The sequence below is a fragment of the Rhinolophus sinicus genome, linkage group LG11, assembly GCF_036562045.2.
Source record: "Rhinolophus sinicus isolate RSC01 linkage group LG11, ASM3656204v1, whole genome shotgun sequence".
Lineage (NCBI taxonomy): Eukaryota > Metazoa > Chordata > Mammalia > Chiroptera > Rhinolophidae > Rhinolophus > Rhinolophus sinicus.
In genome coordinates, this window is record NC_133760.1 from 53,584,883 (window position 1) to 53,600,242 (window position 15,360).

At 44.7% G+C, this 15,360-nt stretch overlaps 1 protein-coding gene across 1 annotated transcript in view; it reads left to right on the top strand.

The window, feature by feature from the left end:
• The window catches only part of RHEB (Ras homolog, mTORC1 binding), a 29,583-nt gene extending 23,253 nt beyond the window's left edge, over positions 1-6,330 (top strand). Inside the window, exons 4-8 of the mRNA XM_074315111.1 lie at positions 1,333-1,415; positions 2,093-2,149; positions 2,270-2,317; positions 3,046-3,127; positions 5,820-6,330. Coding sequence (XP_074171212.1) covers positions 1,333-1,415; positions 2,093-2,149; positions 2,270-2,317; positions 3,046-3,127; positions 5,820-5,912 — 363 coding nt within the window. The 3' untranslated portion in view covers positions 5,913-6,330. The remainder of the gene's footprint in view (positions 1-1,332; positions 1,416-2,092; positions 2,150-2,269; positions 2,318-3,045; positions 3,128-5,819) is intronic.
• Positions 6,331-15,360: the final 9,030 nt, after the last annotated feature.

Genomic DNA, 15,360 nt, shown 5'->3' on the forward strand with positions numbered 1-15,360 from the left:
ACACTAAAATGGATTCAACTTAATGGAAGTTACACTAATAATGAAAACAAACAAAGGTTTTATTTTGCACTTGTAGTAAGCTCTCTGATGTAGAAATGCTATTTTCTGATTAATGACCACTATTTATGATATCAAATAGTTGATAGTAAAACTTAATTTTTGTTTTTAAAAGACACATTACCATAGGGCAATAACTCAAGGTCATCGTGAGCGTTGGATGTAACCACATTGTGGAATTGCGAAGTTAACAGTCTCGTGATCTAATAGTGGCTGGCCTTGATTTTTCATAATAGCGCCTGGGATATGTGGTATACTGACAATTATATTTCGACTGAGGATGAAATGTTTGTACCAGACAGTGGTGTGCATTAATGAAAGCTGCATTGACATTAGAACCTCATGTATGCTTTAATAATTCTGTATCTAATGCAGTTTCATAAAGCTTTATGAAACCGGATACTAATACTGTGGTTCCCTAAAAATAAGACCTAGCCGGACAATCAGCTCTAATGCGTCTTTTGGAGCAAAAATTAATATAAGACCCGGTATTATATTACATTATGTCATATCATATCATATATTAATTATATTCCTGGTCTTACAGTAAAATAAGACCAGGTCTTATATTAATTTTTGCTCCAAAAGACGCATTAGAGCTGATTGTCCGGCTAGGTCTTATTTTCGGGGAAACACGGTATGCGGCTGCATAACGTGTGCCTTTGTTTTTAATTCCTGAAGTGGTTCAATAAATAACTCGTAACTCATTTGATGCTCAAAGTCTGGGCCCCCACTCCGATTGAGTGTCGTGCCTTGATTCCCTTCTCCTCTTGCCCCACTGATGACCAGTATTTGGTGTTCAGGCCATTGTGACTCACATGCAGAAAACAGGGCAGGTGGTAATAACAGTAACTTGACATATGAAAACAGATTTATGGAAGAAACCAGGAGCACTTGTCAATTTTCTGTGAGGTCTGAGAGATTCTGGACTTTGCGTGCATACAAGAAACGTAGTCGTGCTTCTCCCTTAAAATGAGAACACAGAACCTGTCGTCTTTTCAGTCCTTCCATCCTCTTCTCCCAGGATTTGTGAGTCATTAGCCTTCCCCAAAATTCTTAGAATAGCCAGAGTCATTTTTTAAAATTACCTTAAAGCACATTATCACCCTCACCCCAGCCAGTCATAAGTAAATCTTGAGTGTGTAGGCTATGTTTCTAGAATAATATTGTAATCCACTTTTTGCTTACTTTGATTTTTTTTGACGAGGTAATATGTGAAAAACTTGGGGTAAAGAGTGCTCGTTATGCCATATGATGATTTTTTTTCTTCCACAGGATGAATATTCCATCTTTCCTCAGACATACTCCATAGATATTAATGGTTATATTCTTGTGTATTCTGTTACATCAATCAAAAGGTAAGATCTTGCTTCTTGCTTGAGTTTATTTGCTATGTAGAGGAAGCATTAATCCTTATAAAGGGTCGTGCTGGAATTGGTAGTAGTAACAGACTTAATTATTAAGCTAAATGTTTTTTAGTAATTGTTTTGTGGCGCCAACAGATTGTTTAGGGATGAAAATTATCCTGATAGATGTTCTGTTACACTGATGGAACAAAAGCTCTGTTTCCTACCTAAAGCTGCCTAGATTGACCGTGACTGAACACAGTATGAGCTTTTCTGCTAATTGAAATAGAAAATACATAACTTGATTCCCTTTTGGTGTGTTTTCACCATATTAATGTGGAACACGGTGACTGGTAGGCGCTCTCGTTGAGGAACTTTCTACAGACGATCACTCAGAGATTAAAATTTGTGTTTATGTGGTTTGTCAGGTCAGTGTTAGACTTTTACCATTTACATGTCATACATATTTCATTTCGAATATTCTCAATAAGGGTTACTGAGTGTTAAATACATGTACATGTGAAATGTTGCTAGGAAAAAAATAAAGGAATTTTGTGTTCAGTTCATTTTATATTAAAATGGTGAGTCTGACATTTTCTATTTTTCCCCACAATAAACATTACATAGCAAACATTTAAAAACATCAACGATAAGATGGATGTCTTAATTTCATCCTTTTTCTTTTATAGTTTCGAAGTGATTAAAGTTATCCACGGCAAATTGTTGGATATGGTGGGGAAAGTGCAGTAAGTAGTAATATTTTATCTCTTGTTAGATATACTCATTATAACAGTACCGTCTAAGCAATAAAATCTGGCACTGACTAGTTTACTTTGGCTTTCTTGTTTTTTCTCTTATATTAACAGAATACCTATTATGTTGGTTGGGAATAAGAAAGACCTACATATGGAAAGGTATGTAGCTTTTAAATAATTGCTGATTTATAAAATCAAGTATACGGTGATTTATTCACTGAAGTTCCAGGTTTAGTTATTGTTTTTAGGGTAAGAATATTTTTAGCTATAGCGTATCTGTGTTCCTTCCCACTGTAGCACATACAGATACAGCATAGCTGTATAGCAGTGATTGTGCTTAGAAGCAAAACTGCAGTGTAATCTCACCTGCCTTGAAAAATGTTTCCTCTAGAAAAAAGAGAGAAAACACTACAGAAAATTAGGTTCTTCCATCACTTTGTGTAAAGCAGACTCTTTAAAAGACAATGGTTCATTTATTCAACATTTTTGAGTCCTGGGGGTTAGGATTAGAGTGATGAAGAAAGCGGGCAAGTTCCCATCCCCTCGAATCCTAATTCTAGAGAGAAGACTCCGGCAGGTAGTGCACAGCAGTCAAACTGCAGGCCCTGCCACCATTGCTCTGTTCTTGGGTGCTTCCAGCCTTGCTGGAAAACATGGGCGTCCTGGAGAACAGTCGTGCCTGTGAGCTGTCGGGCCTTGCTGGAGCACAGGCAGTCTGCGAGGCGCGGTCTGTTCTGTTCCCCAGCTCGGGCATAAGCACAGTGCTCCTCTGGGTCACACTCTGGCAGGAGGAAAGACGCGAGGAAAATGAGGCCTGTTGCATAAGTATTGATGTTTTATAGAATCAAGAGCAAGGCTCTTTAATTAGAATTTTCTTTTTCCTTTAGGGTGATCAGTTACGAAGAAGGGAAAGCATTAGCAGAATCTTGGAATGCAGCTTTTTTGGAATCTTCTGCTAAAGAAAATCAGGTTCGTAGTTTTTAAAGCTCATTCGCACTGCGTCCCATCCCGCGCAGGCGCATTCCTCTTAGTCAGCATTTCAGTGCCAATTTGATCACTTCTGTTTAATCTTGATCCTTCCCTCATTTCTGTTATCAATCTCTCGGTTGCTTTAGGAGATACTATTTATGTTTTAATTCAGTCAGTGTTCTACTTACGATGGGACCTGGAGTATTTGTGGGATACACAGAAATCAATAGTAAAAGAAATACTACCTTTGGGAACATATATTGTCATTTTTGTTTTATACTAAAGGCTGGTTCGGAAATGAGTCCCGATGTAGAAAAGAGACAAGAAAGGTCTTAAATCACTGTGGCAATTATTTTGTACCCACGCTTCCCCTCGTTTTCTGTAGGATGCAGCTGAGTTAGATGCATATGCTGTTTTTAACACAGGCTATTAAGACCTGTTTTACAGACATTTCTGACCAATTTCAGCCCTGCAGATGTTCCTTTAAAGGTGTATCCGAGGGAGGACTATTCTGTGTCAGAGGCTCCACATAGCGATTCTTTCCTTTCGTGGCTTTATTCAGACCTACAGCGCCCAAGCTTGTCTCCTGCCTCCATTTTCTCACCAGTGTATTTCTCTTTGTTGCCGTTAATTGTCTAAAGCTACAGATCAGATGCTGTCACCCTCTACTAAGAAATTGTCAATGTGTTGCCATTGCCTGTAGAGCAAGGCTCAAAGCCCTTAGCGTGTTCACGATTTGTACTTACCTAGTTTATTCTCTCCCCACATCCCTGTACTTTTCAGTCACGCCAAACTACCGTGTTTCCCTGAAAATAAGACCCAGCCGGACAATCAGCTCTAATGTGTCTTTTGGAGCAAAAATTAATATAAGACGCGGTCTTATTTCACTATAATATAAGACCGGGTGCGGCTTTCTCTCTAGTTTACGTCGTGCTTTACTAGAGCTGAAGGTTTTAGTATGCTTCTGGACAGGTTTACTCTTTAATCTTTTAGTTTCCTGCAGAAGGTAGTGTACTGCTTTTTGAATACCCAGAGAAAAGATGAATTGTGCTGGAGCCTTAAGCCAGACAAGCTCAAAGATCAAATGTTCCCACCACTCCTTGTATGGGTCTGCTCTAGGGTTATCAGATCAACAAATACCTTATTAGAAAGGAAATGAACCCTTTAGTAAAGGCAAAAAGATTTCTGTTCCCAAATTAGTAAATACAATAGAGATACGCACATCCGTGGGACGCTGCAGTCCTGATTAAATCCCTTAGCGCATGACTGGATCGTTCTCCACCCCTGGCCGTCTCGTTATGCCCTGCTCACGTCATCATTGAACATGCAGGAGACAGTCAGGGGCCCCTAAGCCGAGTGAGCCATTCTAATGAGCCATTCTAATCCCCAGCGGCAGAGGTGTAAGTGATTCTAAGCCACATGCATGCGCAAATGCTTACGACCACTGGTCTGTTGAGGAAGAATTTGTGTAGGTAGTAGAACAGACACACACACACTCTAGCGGTCACGCGATCAGACCAGTTTGTGTGAGCTCAAAATTTGTATTGATGAATTTTCACATATCGCCTGTTTGTAATTTGTATTACTTACCAAAAATCCAATATTTTAAAATAAACTGTCCTAAGCAGAGTTCAGTTTCCTTGATAACAGTGCATGGTACTAAAAATGACCCAGTCCGTGAGAATACTGTACTTGACTACTGCTGAACTGTGGGGTGTTTGCAGTTTGGGTTTATTTACTGTGGAGGCCTTCGGCTGTGTGTCAGCAGTTTGATGAAAGAGAATATACTTTGGCAGAGTCAGGTCACACAAATAATCAGGGAGACTTCTAAGATTGATCTAGAAATCCAGATTCCAGGCACACTGTATTTTCTTAGTAAGAGTTTAGCATGTATCTTTCCAAACATCTTTCCAGGCATTATTTTTAGGATGAGATAAATAACAACTTGTTTGTATAACCAAGGGAAAAGAGGGGTGTTGATAATGGAGGAAGACAGAAGGAGACTTGCTGAAGCCTGCGACCTTCACTAGAGAGGAGGGCAGGGCTCAGGCCTGGTGTTAGCTTGGTTAGGGTTTTCTTTCCTACCAGCTGGAGAGGGAGCAGGGTACATGGGTCTGTATGTGGCTTGAAAGACGCAAGACTCGAAGGTGGCATATTTCATCTCACGGCATAAGAGTCAACACAGAATTTGAAGGAAGTAGAGGAAAGGGTCCGAAGGAGGGGCGTGAGGAGCGCGGGGAGCCCTGCCTGCCTTTGGCCCTATAGAACAGGGGGTAGAAGAGGGAGCGTGGCCCTCGGAGGGGCTGCAGGGGAGCAGAGTCCTGAGGGAGAGGAGCGCCAGCAGGTGAAGGGGAGTTTGGCTGATCCTGGACCCTAAAAATCCAGAGGCACCGTGGGAGGGAGGGGAGGACTGGAGTGGGACCATCGCAGGTGGTGGACGGGGCCTGGGGACAAGGGCTTGCTGTGCTGACTGATGGAAACAGGACCAAAGGCGTGATAGGAGTTAAGCTCTGGTGGTGTCAAGTCAGGGTGAGGAGGGAAGGCCGGGGCTCCTGCACTCCTGGGGCGGCCGCGTCGCCTTCACACCTGAAGAAGGGGCATGGCAGCGGACACGTAGCCCTGCCAGCGGTGAGAGTGCTTCTCAGCGTCCACTGCACAGCTGACAGTCACTGGGTTGCTCTTCTTTTTTCAGACTGCTGTGGATGTTTTTAGAAGGATAATTTTGGAGGCAGAAAAAATTGATGGGGCCGCTTCACAAGGGAAGTCTTCCTGCTCAGTGATGTAATTCCACTGCAGGACCTGAGGACACGGACCTGTCCTACCTGAAGATGCAAACTGCCCGTTATCCTTGAAGATAAACTCTGCTTCGTTTTTCTTCTGTTAACCTGAAAGATTTCATTTGGGTCAGAGCTTTTTCCCATCCCTTCTTTCAGATTATGTTAAACTCTGACTCTGTCCACATGAGTTCACTTCCACTTTCAAATTTTAAGCAATCATATTTTCAATTTATATATTGTATTTCTTAATATTATGACCAAGAATTTTATCGGCATTAATTTTTTCAGAGTAGTTTGTTGTTTAAAATAATGTAATCATCAAAATGATACATACTGTTACACTACTGTTAACTAGGCTTCCATATATCAGTGTTTATTTCATTGTGTTAAATGTATACTTGTAAATAAAATAGCTGCAAACCTTAATCCCTTGGGCTACTCAGTGTGGCTTTTAAAGAAGAAACGCTTGTCCTGCCCAGGGTTTCTCTCCTGGTTGGGTTCCAGGAACTGGTGGAGTAGGTAACGCGGGCAGAGGCCAGTGGAGCCGTCGGGCCCACTGGACAGCAGTGATGGTTGGGGTAAGTGCCAGAATTGGGGTGGATCTCTGTCCATTAAAGCTGAGTGGCCTTGGGGGTCTGAGGGCGCCGTTCCCAGGAATGACGGCTCCCTGCATCCTCAAAGGCCCTGTCTTGGCTGGAATGCTTCATGCAAGTAGGGCTGCGGCGGTTACTCTGCAGAACCTTCTCGTCACCCTCTGGCTTATTTATTTGGCTGCTTGAAGAAAAGGAGACATTGAGAAACACGTATTATGTCTCCTTGTGCTTAGCGTGGTGTCTGTCCATGGCAGACAGGATTTGATCTAGAAAATAGGTTTCCCTGCCGCCATCCCCAAACCTCCAGTAGTGTAAGAGGTAGGGGACATTGCCCACTGAGTGTCCTGTGCAGGGGCTTCGCGACCCTTCAGACCAGCGCACGTACCTCCTGCTCTGCAAGGACCTAAGGGTCATGGTGGCCGCTGCTGTGACCGGAAGGCAGAGTGCAGGTTGTGTGGTTTTTAAATGATGCGCTTTCCCACTTAGAATTTCCCACGGCCAGTTCTAACGTTTAGGAAATGTTACTGTATTAAAAAATATGGTTTTGCTTTGTAACGGATTTTTTAATGAAAAATTAATGTTTTTAGAATATGCCATTATTTTGGATCATTTAAGTATTTTTGTCTTATCGTTCCAGGATGAAATTTGAGCCTTAGAAGACCTCCACCAAATACTCACCTTTTAAATAAAAATAAGTTTTGACCATATAGTGTCATTACTTATTAACAGGGTTTCTTCTTAGGCCCAATATTACGTGTCAGTACTCAGTGTACGGGACCGCATTACCTCCAGGTCCAGTTCATCCAGTCAGCCTGTTGCATCTGAAAAGTTACTTCTGTGTAAATGCAAACTTGCAGCAGTGTATCCATACTGGAAACAGTTCACTCTCAGCGTGGGCCTTTCAAGCCTGGCCCAGGTCTCCTGTTTGGAGGGGGCGTGGGATTCCTTTCCAGGGTGCACTTCACCCATTCACTCACATTCTCTGAGCACCTGCTGTGTGCTAGACACTGTTCTAAGTGCCGTGAACACAACAGAAATCTTCACCCTGGCAGAGCTGGCGTCTGACCTTGACTTCGAAGACACCCCAGGGTGGGTACAGTCCTGCTCCGCAATGCGGTGGTCCCGTTGCTTGAACTGAGCTCATCACAGGTTCCAAGTGTGGAGCTGTGGCTCTGGACTTGGAGTGATGGGAGCTTGTTACCCTAGGGAGGGACAGGAGGTGGTGGGTCGGACCAGAAAACATGCTTGGACCTGCCAGGTGTGGCTTAACTTTGTTATGACTGTATTTCAGCACTTCCAAGACGTTTTTTGCACTTAAATGTTTCTGAAGTCGAAATGAGTCTTACAGTCAGAGCTGCAGCCTGTGTCACCAGGTCACTGGTGGCACTCCCGCCAGAATTGTGCATTGCCAGTATACTCATCACCAAATCCAGGTGCTACTTTTTGGTTTCTTGACCTTTCAATGACATTGCAGCTGGCTACCTGTCTTTGGAAGTCTGTTTCCGTGACACCACATTTTCCTGGTTTCCAACCAGCTCTGTCGCTGTGTTAATCTCTCTCTGCTTCCTTTTCTGTTAACCTCTGAATAGACCCCTTTTCCTATTCACACCCTCTTCCTTGATTTCACCCAGTCACATAACTTTCACTAGCATGTTACCTGAAGACCAAAATTTATATCTTCCACCCTGACCTCTGTAGGATTTTCCAAGAACTACCAGATGGGACAAATAATGACAGTTCTGAGCATGGGGCTTTGAAAGCCCTCCAACCACATCTTGACCCTTCCAGGGGCTCCTGAGGAAGGTCTGACGGCAGGACAAGTGGAAATGCCGCAGAGCTCACTGCTGAGAAGCAGCCAATTTTCTAAATGCTCCCCACGTTGTGGCAAGGCTTTCATTTCGAGTCGTGAAAATGTTCATTGTTTTGGACAGTTTTTGCCAATGTTGTCACTGGGTTCGCAGAGCTCCTGACTGCTGTGTCCTGACGGTGTCACCAGGCCTGCTCTGTAGCTCCTCACCTGTTGGATGGGTGAGCAGATGAGCCTCACGATGGGGCCGCATCCTGGACAGGCTCCTTTGAACTTCACCCACGTGGGTGCAGTGTGGTTGAAGTTACCCACCGTTCACACAGTGCATCCCACGGGGGACGGCCTTTACTTCCTGAGTCCACCTCTATGGGCTCAACACTGAAGGGTGCTGGGTGCCCCCTGCCATTGTTAGTGCAAACTGCCTCGGACTCAGTTATCAGGACTGGTTATCAGAATATGCCGCTGCCTTCTAGATTATCGTCTAAATGGAAACCGGTTTAACAATTCTTGGAGCGGTGTGGACTCCCAAGAAAATGTCTGGCTCCCAAGGTCTGGGCCCCATCGGAGAAGTGTGCATGCAGCTGCCTCTCTCCCTGTGCCCCGGCCTCACCGGCACTGCCTGCGGCGTTCCCAGGAGGAGTGCATGTTTGTAGAAGGCCTTCGGCTGCCATGGTTACTCCAGCGGACCAAGACCACTGTGCATATTAACAGAGGCTGCCACTAAGGCTATACCAGCAGGAAACCAGAAAGCATTCCTCAGAAAATTCCAGAGCCATGCTATCTCCTTCACCTCCCCCAAGAGGGGAAAGTTATGTTAAGCAAAAGTTTCAAAAACGTTTACGTTGAGCAAAATTTTTTGTTAGCCATCCTTATTAGCTTTCCTACAATAACCAGAGGAAGTCTGTTCTGGAGTTAGAACCGAAAAAAAGCTGAGCGTGAACTTAGCATCCCTATTTTCAGAGGAGGGACCTGCGTTCCAGAGGAATCTCCCAACTCTTAGTCCGTTGTTGTTTGCACTGCACCATGTGTTAACAGCCCATGAGCCTGACACCCACAAGTAACCCCAAATAAAGGAAGCATCAGAGTAAGACATGAGCCTAGCAGCTGTACTCCCAATTTTGCAGCTAATGGGTGTCTTTGGGCAACTCCCTTAACTCTGCTCTTCATTCCTGCATCTACCGTGTTTCTCCAAAAAGAAGACCTAGCTGGACAATCCGCTCTAATGTGTCTTTTGGAGCAAAAATTAATATGTCTTAGTATAATATAATACTGGGTCTTATATTAATTTTTGCTCCAAAAGACGCATTAGAGCTCATTGTCCAGCTAGGTCTTATTTTCAGGGAAACATGGTATGAAACTTCCCTTTCCAGGGATTGTTGTAATGGCCAGAAGTATGAAAACCTTGGCCGTTCTGCAAAGCCCTGTAAAATGCAGTCAGTCCTGCAGATACGGCCCTGACCCGGACATCCAGCCTGAGGTCTTTCTCCTGATGTCCGGGTCTCCACTGCTTTCTGGAGCTCCCTGAGCTCCCACAGTTGTGTATCTCCAGCTGGCTGCTCTAGAGGTTGCAATCTTGTAACCTGAAAGGTCTTCCATTTTTCTTGTTTAAGGTTTTTATTAAAAATATAGCTACATAAAATACATGAGTTTCAGGGGTATACCATAGTTGTTCAACATTTATAGACCTAAAGAAGTGACCATGATGATAGGTCCAGCAACCATCTGACAATGTACCACGCCATCACAATATTATTGACTATATTTCCCCATGCTATGGACTACATCACCGTGACTTGTTTTCTACCTGAAAATTGGTACCACTTTTGCCCTTTACCTCCCGCCTCCTTAATTTTTCAATTACAGTTGATATACAATATTATTTTGTATTAATTTCAGATGTGCAGCATAGTAGTTAAGACATTTCCATAAGAAGTGACCCCTGATTAATCTAGTACCCACATGTCACTATACATAGTTACTACGATACAGTTGACTGTATTCCCTGTGCTTTACATCCCCATGACTAGTTTGTAACTACCAATTTGTACTTCTTAATCCCTTCATCTTTTTCACCCTGCCTCCAAACCCTTCCCATATATCGCCCCAATAAATCTAGTTCCCATCTGACACCATACATAGTTATTACAACATCATTGACTATTTTCCTTATGCTATACCCTACATCCCCATCCACTGTGTAACAACCACTTTGTACTTAATCCCTTCCCATTTCTTCACCCACACCTCCAATCCCCCTCACATCTGGCAACCATCGAAATGTTCTCTGTGAGTTTGTTTCTGATTTGTTTATTTTTTTAGATTTCACATATAAGTGAAATCACATTCCGTCTGTCTTTATCTGACATATTCCACTCAGCACAGTACCTCCCAGGTCCATCCATACCACTGCAGATGGCAAGAACCCATCCCCTTACATGGCCGAGTAATATTCCATCGTATATATGTACCACCTCCTCTTTATCCATTCATCCATCCACAGACACCCAGACTGCCTCCACATCTTGGCCATTGTAAACAATGCTACAATGAGCATATGGATGGATACATCCCCTTGAAGTAGCATTTTGGGTAAAAACCCAGAAGTGGGATTACTGTGTCCTTCTTTGCCTCTTGTTATATAGCCTTTGTTTTAAAGTCGATTTTATCTGGTATAAGTATGGCTACCACAGTTTAGTTTTGTTTTGTTTTTTCTTTTCATTTTCATGAAATCTTTTTACATCTCTTTTTGTCTGTGTGTGTATCTTTCAATCTGAAGTGATTCTCTTGTAGGCAGCATATGTAGGGATTTTGTTTCCTTATCCATTCAGCCCTCCTGTCTTTTGATTGGAGCATTTAATCCATTTACATGGAAAGTTATTGTAGATAGATATGTAGCTATTGCCATTTTATTCATACTTTTTATTCCCCCCACCCTCCATCTTAAAGAAGTCCCTTTAACATTTCATGTAATAAAGGTTTTGGTGGTGATGAACTCCTGTAGCTTTTTCTTGTCTGGAAAGCTCTTTACCTGTCCTTCGATTCTACATGATAGCTTTGCTGGGTAGAATAGTCTTGGTTGCAGAGCCTCACTTTTCATCACATTGAATATTTCCCGCCAATCCCTTCTGGCCTGCAAAGTTTATGTTGAGAAATCAGCTGGCAATCTTATGGGAGCTCCCTTATAAGTTAATAGTTGCCTTTTTCTTGCTGCTTTTATAATTCTCTCTTTGTCTTTAACCTTTGCCATTTAAATGATGTGTCTTGGTGTGGGCCTGTTTGGGTTTATCTTGTTCAGGACTCTGTGCTTCCTGGGTTTGTATATCTATTTCCTTTGCAAGGTTAGGAAAGTTTTCAGTCATTGTTTCTTCAAATAGGTTCTCAATCCCTTGCTCCCTCTCTTCTCCTTCTGGTACCCCTCTGATGCGAATGTTGTTACACTTGATGTCATCCCAAGATCTCTTAAACTATCCTCATTTTGGGGGGGGTTCTTTTTGCTCTTCTGATTGGGTGTTTTCTGCTACCTTGTCTTCCAAATTGCTGATTTGATCCTCTGCTTCATCTAATCTGATTCCTTCTAGTGCATTCTTCATTTCAGTTATTGTATTCTTCACTTCCGACTGGTTCTTTTTATAGTTTCACTGTCCTTTTTTATGCTTGCTATCTCTGTGTTGAATTTCTCACTGCGTTCCTTGAGTAAACCATTGTTTTCAACTCTTTATCCAGTTAGATTTCTTGCCTCCATTTCATTTGATTCTTTTCTGGAGTATTCTCATGTTCTTTTAATGTGGGATGCATTACTTTGTTTCCTCATTTTGGCTGCCTCTCTGTGTTTGCTTCTGTGTATCAGGTACACCTGCTATGTCTCCCAGTCTTGACCAAGTGGCATTATGTAGTAGTTGCCATGTGGGGCCCTGGTACAGTCTCCCTGGTCACCTGCTCTGGGTGCTCCAAGAGTATCCCTTGTGTAGGTTGTGTGTGCCCTCCTGTTATAGGTGAGTCGTGATTGCTATTGGCATGTCAGTAAGTGGGATTGACACTCTGGCTGATTTGCTGTGGGATTTGGCATGTCCACAGCTTACAGACTCCTGTGGGGTGGGGGGTGGGGCATATCCCAGTGAGTGGGATTCCCCCCAGAGGGTTCTGGTGCCTGTTAAGACCCCTCTTTGTATATGCATTTGTGGAGCTAATTGGGCAGTGCTCTGCTGTGGTCTGAAGGCAACCTCCAAGTATGTTGGTTCTGGGGCCTCTTGGGAGGGGCTCCAGGGCAGGCCCAGGTCACCCACTGCCTGTGACCAGCTGGGGAGTACCTGGTAAGAGCTACAAAGTGATCTGCGATTTTTTGATGCCTGTGCTAAAATTAGAGGCACGTGGAACAGGCCACGCTGATAACCAAGGACATCTGCCACCAGTACCGGGTCTGGGTTAGCTCCACAAAGAGCCAGGACACCCCAAAGTGTCCTGCTGCCACTTGCTGGCTCCCTTAAAGTTCAGCCACTGATAAAGATCATGTGGTATGTGAGTTGGGTGATGCAGGGTGTCAGAGAGTCACTAGAGTGGGAAGAGTTGTGGTCACCAGGTTAATCCAGATTCTGGTTTGGTGCCAGTGCTGAGCGTGGAGCTACTCAGTAAGTCTCAGAGCACACCGGAAGCTAGTTGTTGCCCGCCTAGGGCCCGCGGACTCTGCCAGTTTTCAAAGAAGTGCAATGCAAGAGTGCAATGCATGCGGGGCTGGCTGCTCAGGAGAAAGTGCCTCTGGCTTTGGGGGTGTTGGGTGGGAAGGGATCCCAGTGAATCAGCAGGACAGAGCTCCAGAGCTCACCCTAACCAATGAGATTCAGGTTTGGCCAGAAGTGTAGGGGGCGGGCTCAACACATTCAGGATGGCGCCCGGCTGCTGGCTGTATGGGCAGAGGACCTCACAGGGAAAACGCTGGCTGTCCTCCAGCCCTGGCCTCAAAGCCACACACCTCAGTCTGCTCCTCATATGCTTCTGACGTCCCGAGTCACCGCCCCACCGCTGGAGCCCAAGGTGAGTGCCTGCGAGCGAGTGAGTCTGTGCGCGGCTGTTTAAGAGGATACCTGGGTTTCCTGCAGCCTTCAGTCCCTCCCGGATTGTTGGAATCCCCAGTTTTCACAGCCAGATGTTGTGGGGGCTTCTCTTCCCAGGACCAGTATTCTGAGCAGGAGGGCCTGCAGTAGTGTGGCGTCCTTCACTCCTCCAGGGGAACCTCCGCGACCGAGGTGTCCCTCCCGATATTAAACCTCCACACACGGTTTTGGGATCAGCTGGTTTGCATCTCCATCCCTCCTACCCGTCTCGACGTGGCTTTTTCTCTGTGTCCTTAGTTATAAAGCTTCTGTTTATTCAGATTTAAGATGGTTGTCCAGGCTGATTGTTCTGGAATTTAGTTGTAATCTTAATGTGTTCTTGGAAAGGAGGAAGCACAATATTTTTCTGCTTCTCCACTTTGGATCTCTCCTAGCGGGTCTTCCATGTTTTCTGCCCTCGCCTTCCGAGATTCCTTCTCAGGTTTTGGGTTCAGGGCTGTCTGAAAGTTGGGGCCTCCCTAGGAAGGGGAGGTTATCCTGACACTGTTGGGTATCTTCCTGTGGGGTACTCTGCATGGTAACCCTCTCAAGGAAGGTGGGAAGGGTCAGAGATGGCGTAATGTGCCACCCCAGTGTCCTGGACCTCAGGTACAGCGTACGTGCTACACAATTCCTGGAAAGAAGATTTGAGGGCCCGATGTGGGGAGGTCCTTTTTCTGTTCCCACAGACTCCAGCTCTGTGGGGCTATTGAGCTGCATCTTTCTCTCAGGCTTCCCGGCCCTGTGAGCGCCAGAGCGAAAGCTTGTCCTACGATCCTCAGCTGATGGGTGACTGGCCACCAACAGTTCACATCTTACCGTGAGGGCACTATTAGCATCTGGCCAGTGGGATCAGACACCCTCTCGTTTAGAGAGATGTCCAGCCCTGTATTCACCCTGTGCCAGCTGTCAGTTTGGAGGGGGGCACTGGGCCCCACACTAGTCATGGGCTCTGGAAATGGCCAATCCAAGAAACTAAGAATTGTTTCAACCGGTGGTCCAAGCCAAACTGGGAAAAGGTCTTTACAATGTGTACACCTGGCAAAGGAACAGATGACAGGTGTACACACACATGGAACAGATAACAGGTTAACACATAAAAGCAAAGGAACAGATAACAAGTTAACACACACACACACACACACACATCAATAAGGAACGACTCAGAAAACACGGGCAAAGGATCTAAACAGCAGTTTACAGCAGAGCAAAGACAATGGACAGTGTATGGACAGATGCTGAGCAGCTAGACACAAATCCACCTCGGGTGCCTCAGTGGGTTAGTAGTGCCCTTTGGAAAGGTCCCTGAGGATTCCCGTGGGGTTGAAGGTGAGCCCAGGCTTCACCCAGCAATTTCACTCAAACCCCAAAGGGGCCGGGAGTAGCCCCTGGGGGGCATTTGGAAATTTGAGGGTGTTTCCCTTTGTCAGAATGATGGAGGGCAGGTCTTTACTGGACAGGCCCAGGGACACAATGTCCTGCAAATTGCAGCGAGGGACCATCCCACAGCTTCACCCATAAACATACAGTGTCCTTTGCTTGGCTTTAATATGTACTGAAGTTTCTAGTATGGGAACTTTCGTACGTTTAGCTCAATTTTGCTATGAACCTAACACTGCTCTAGGAAACAGAGACCACAAAAAACCAAAATAGTTAAGAAGCTTAATTTTCATGGTTGAAAATAAGGGAAGAGACTTCCGCTCCGTTTTCTTCCAGAATTTCTTTCTCTGTCCTTTTCACTTGTATGTACACCTTTTTAATGGCTCAATAGGCTTCTCCCCAGTCTAACAACTGGGGACTGTTTCCTCCAGGAGCTGAGAGCCATCTTTTTGAAAGGAATAATCAGGGAAGGTAACACCCCACCTCTCAGTGTCCTGGGAGGAGAGGCGCTTAACTTTAGCTGTCACCTTACGCAGAATTGCATGACCCATCTCCCAGAATAAAGACTCACGAAAATCAGCCCTTTTGT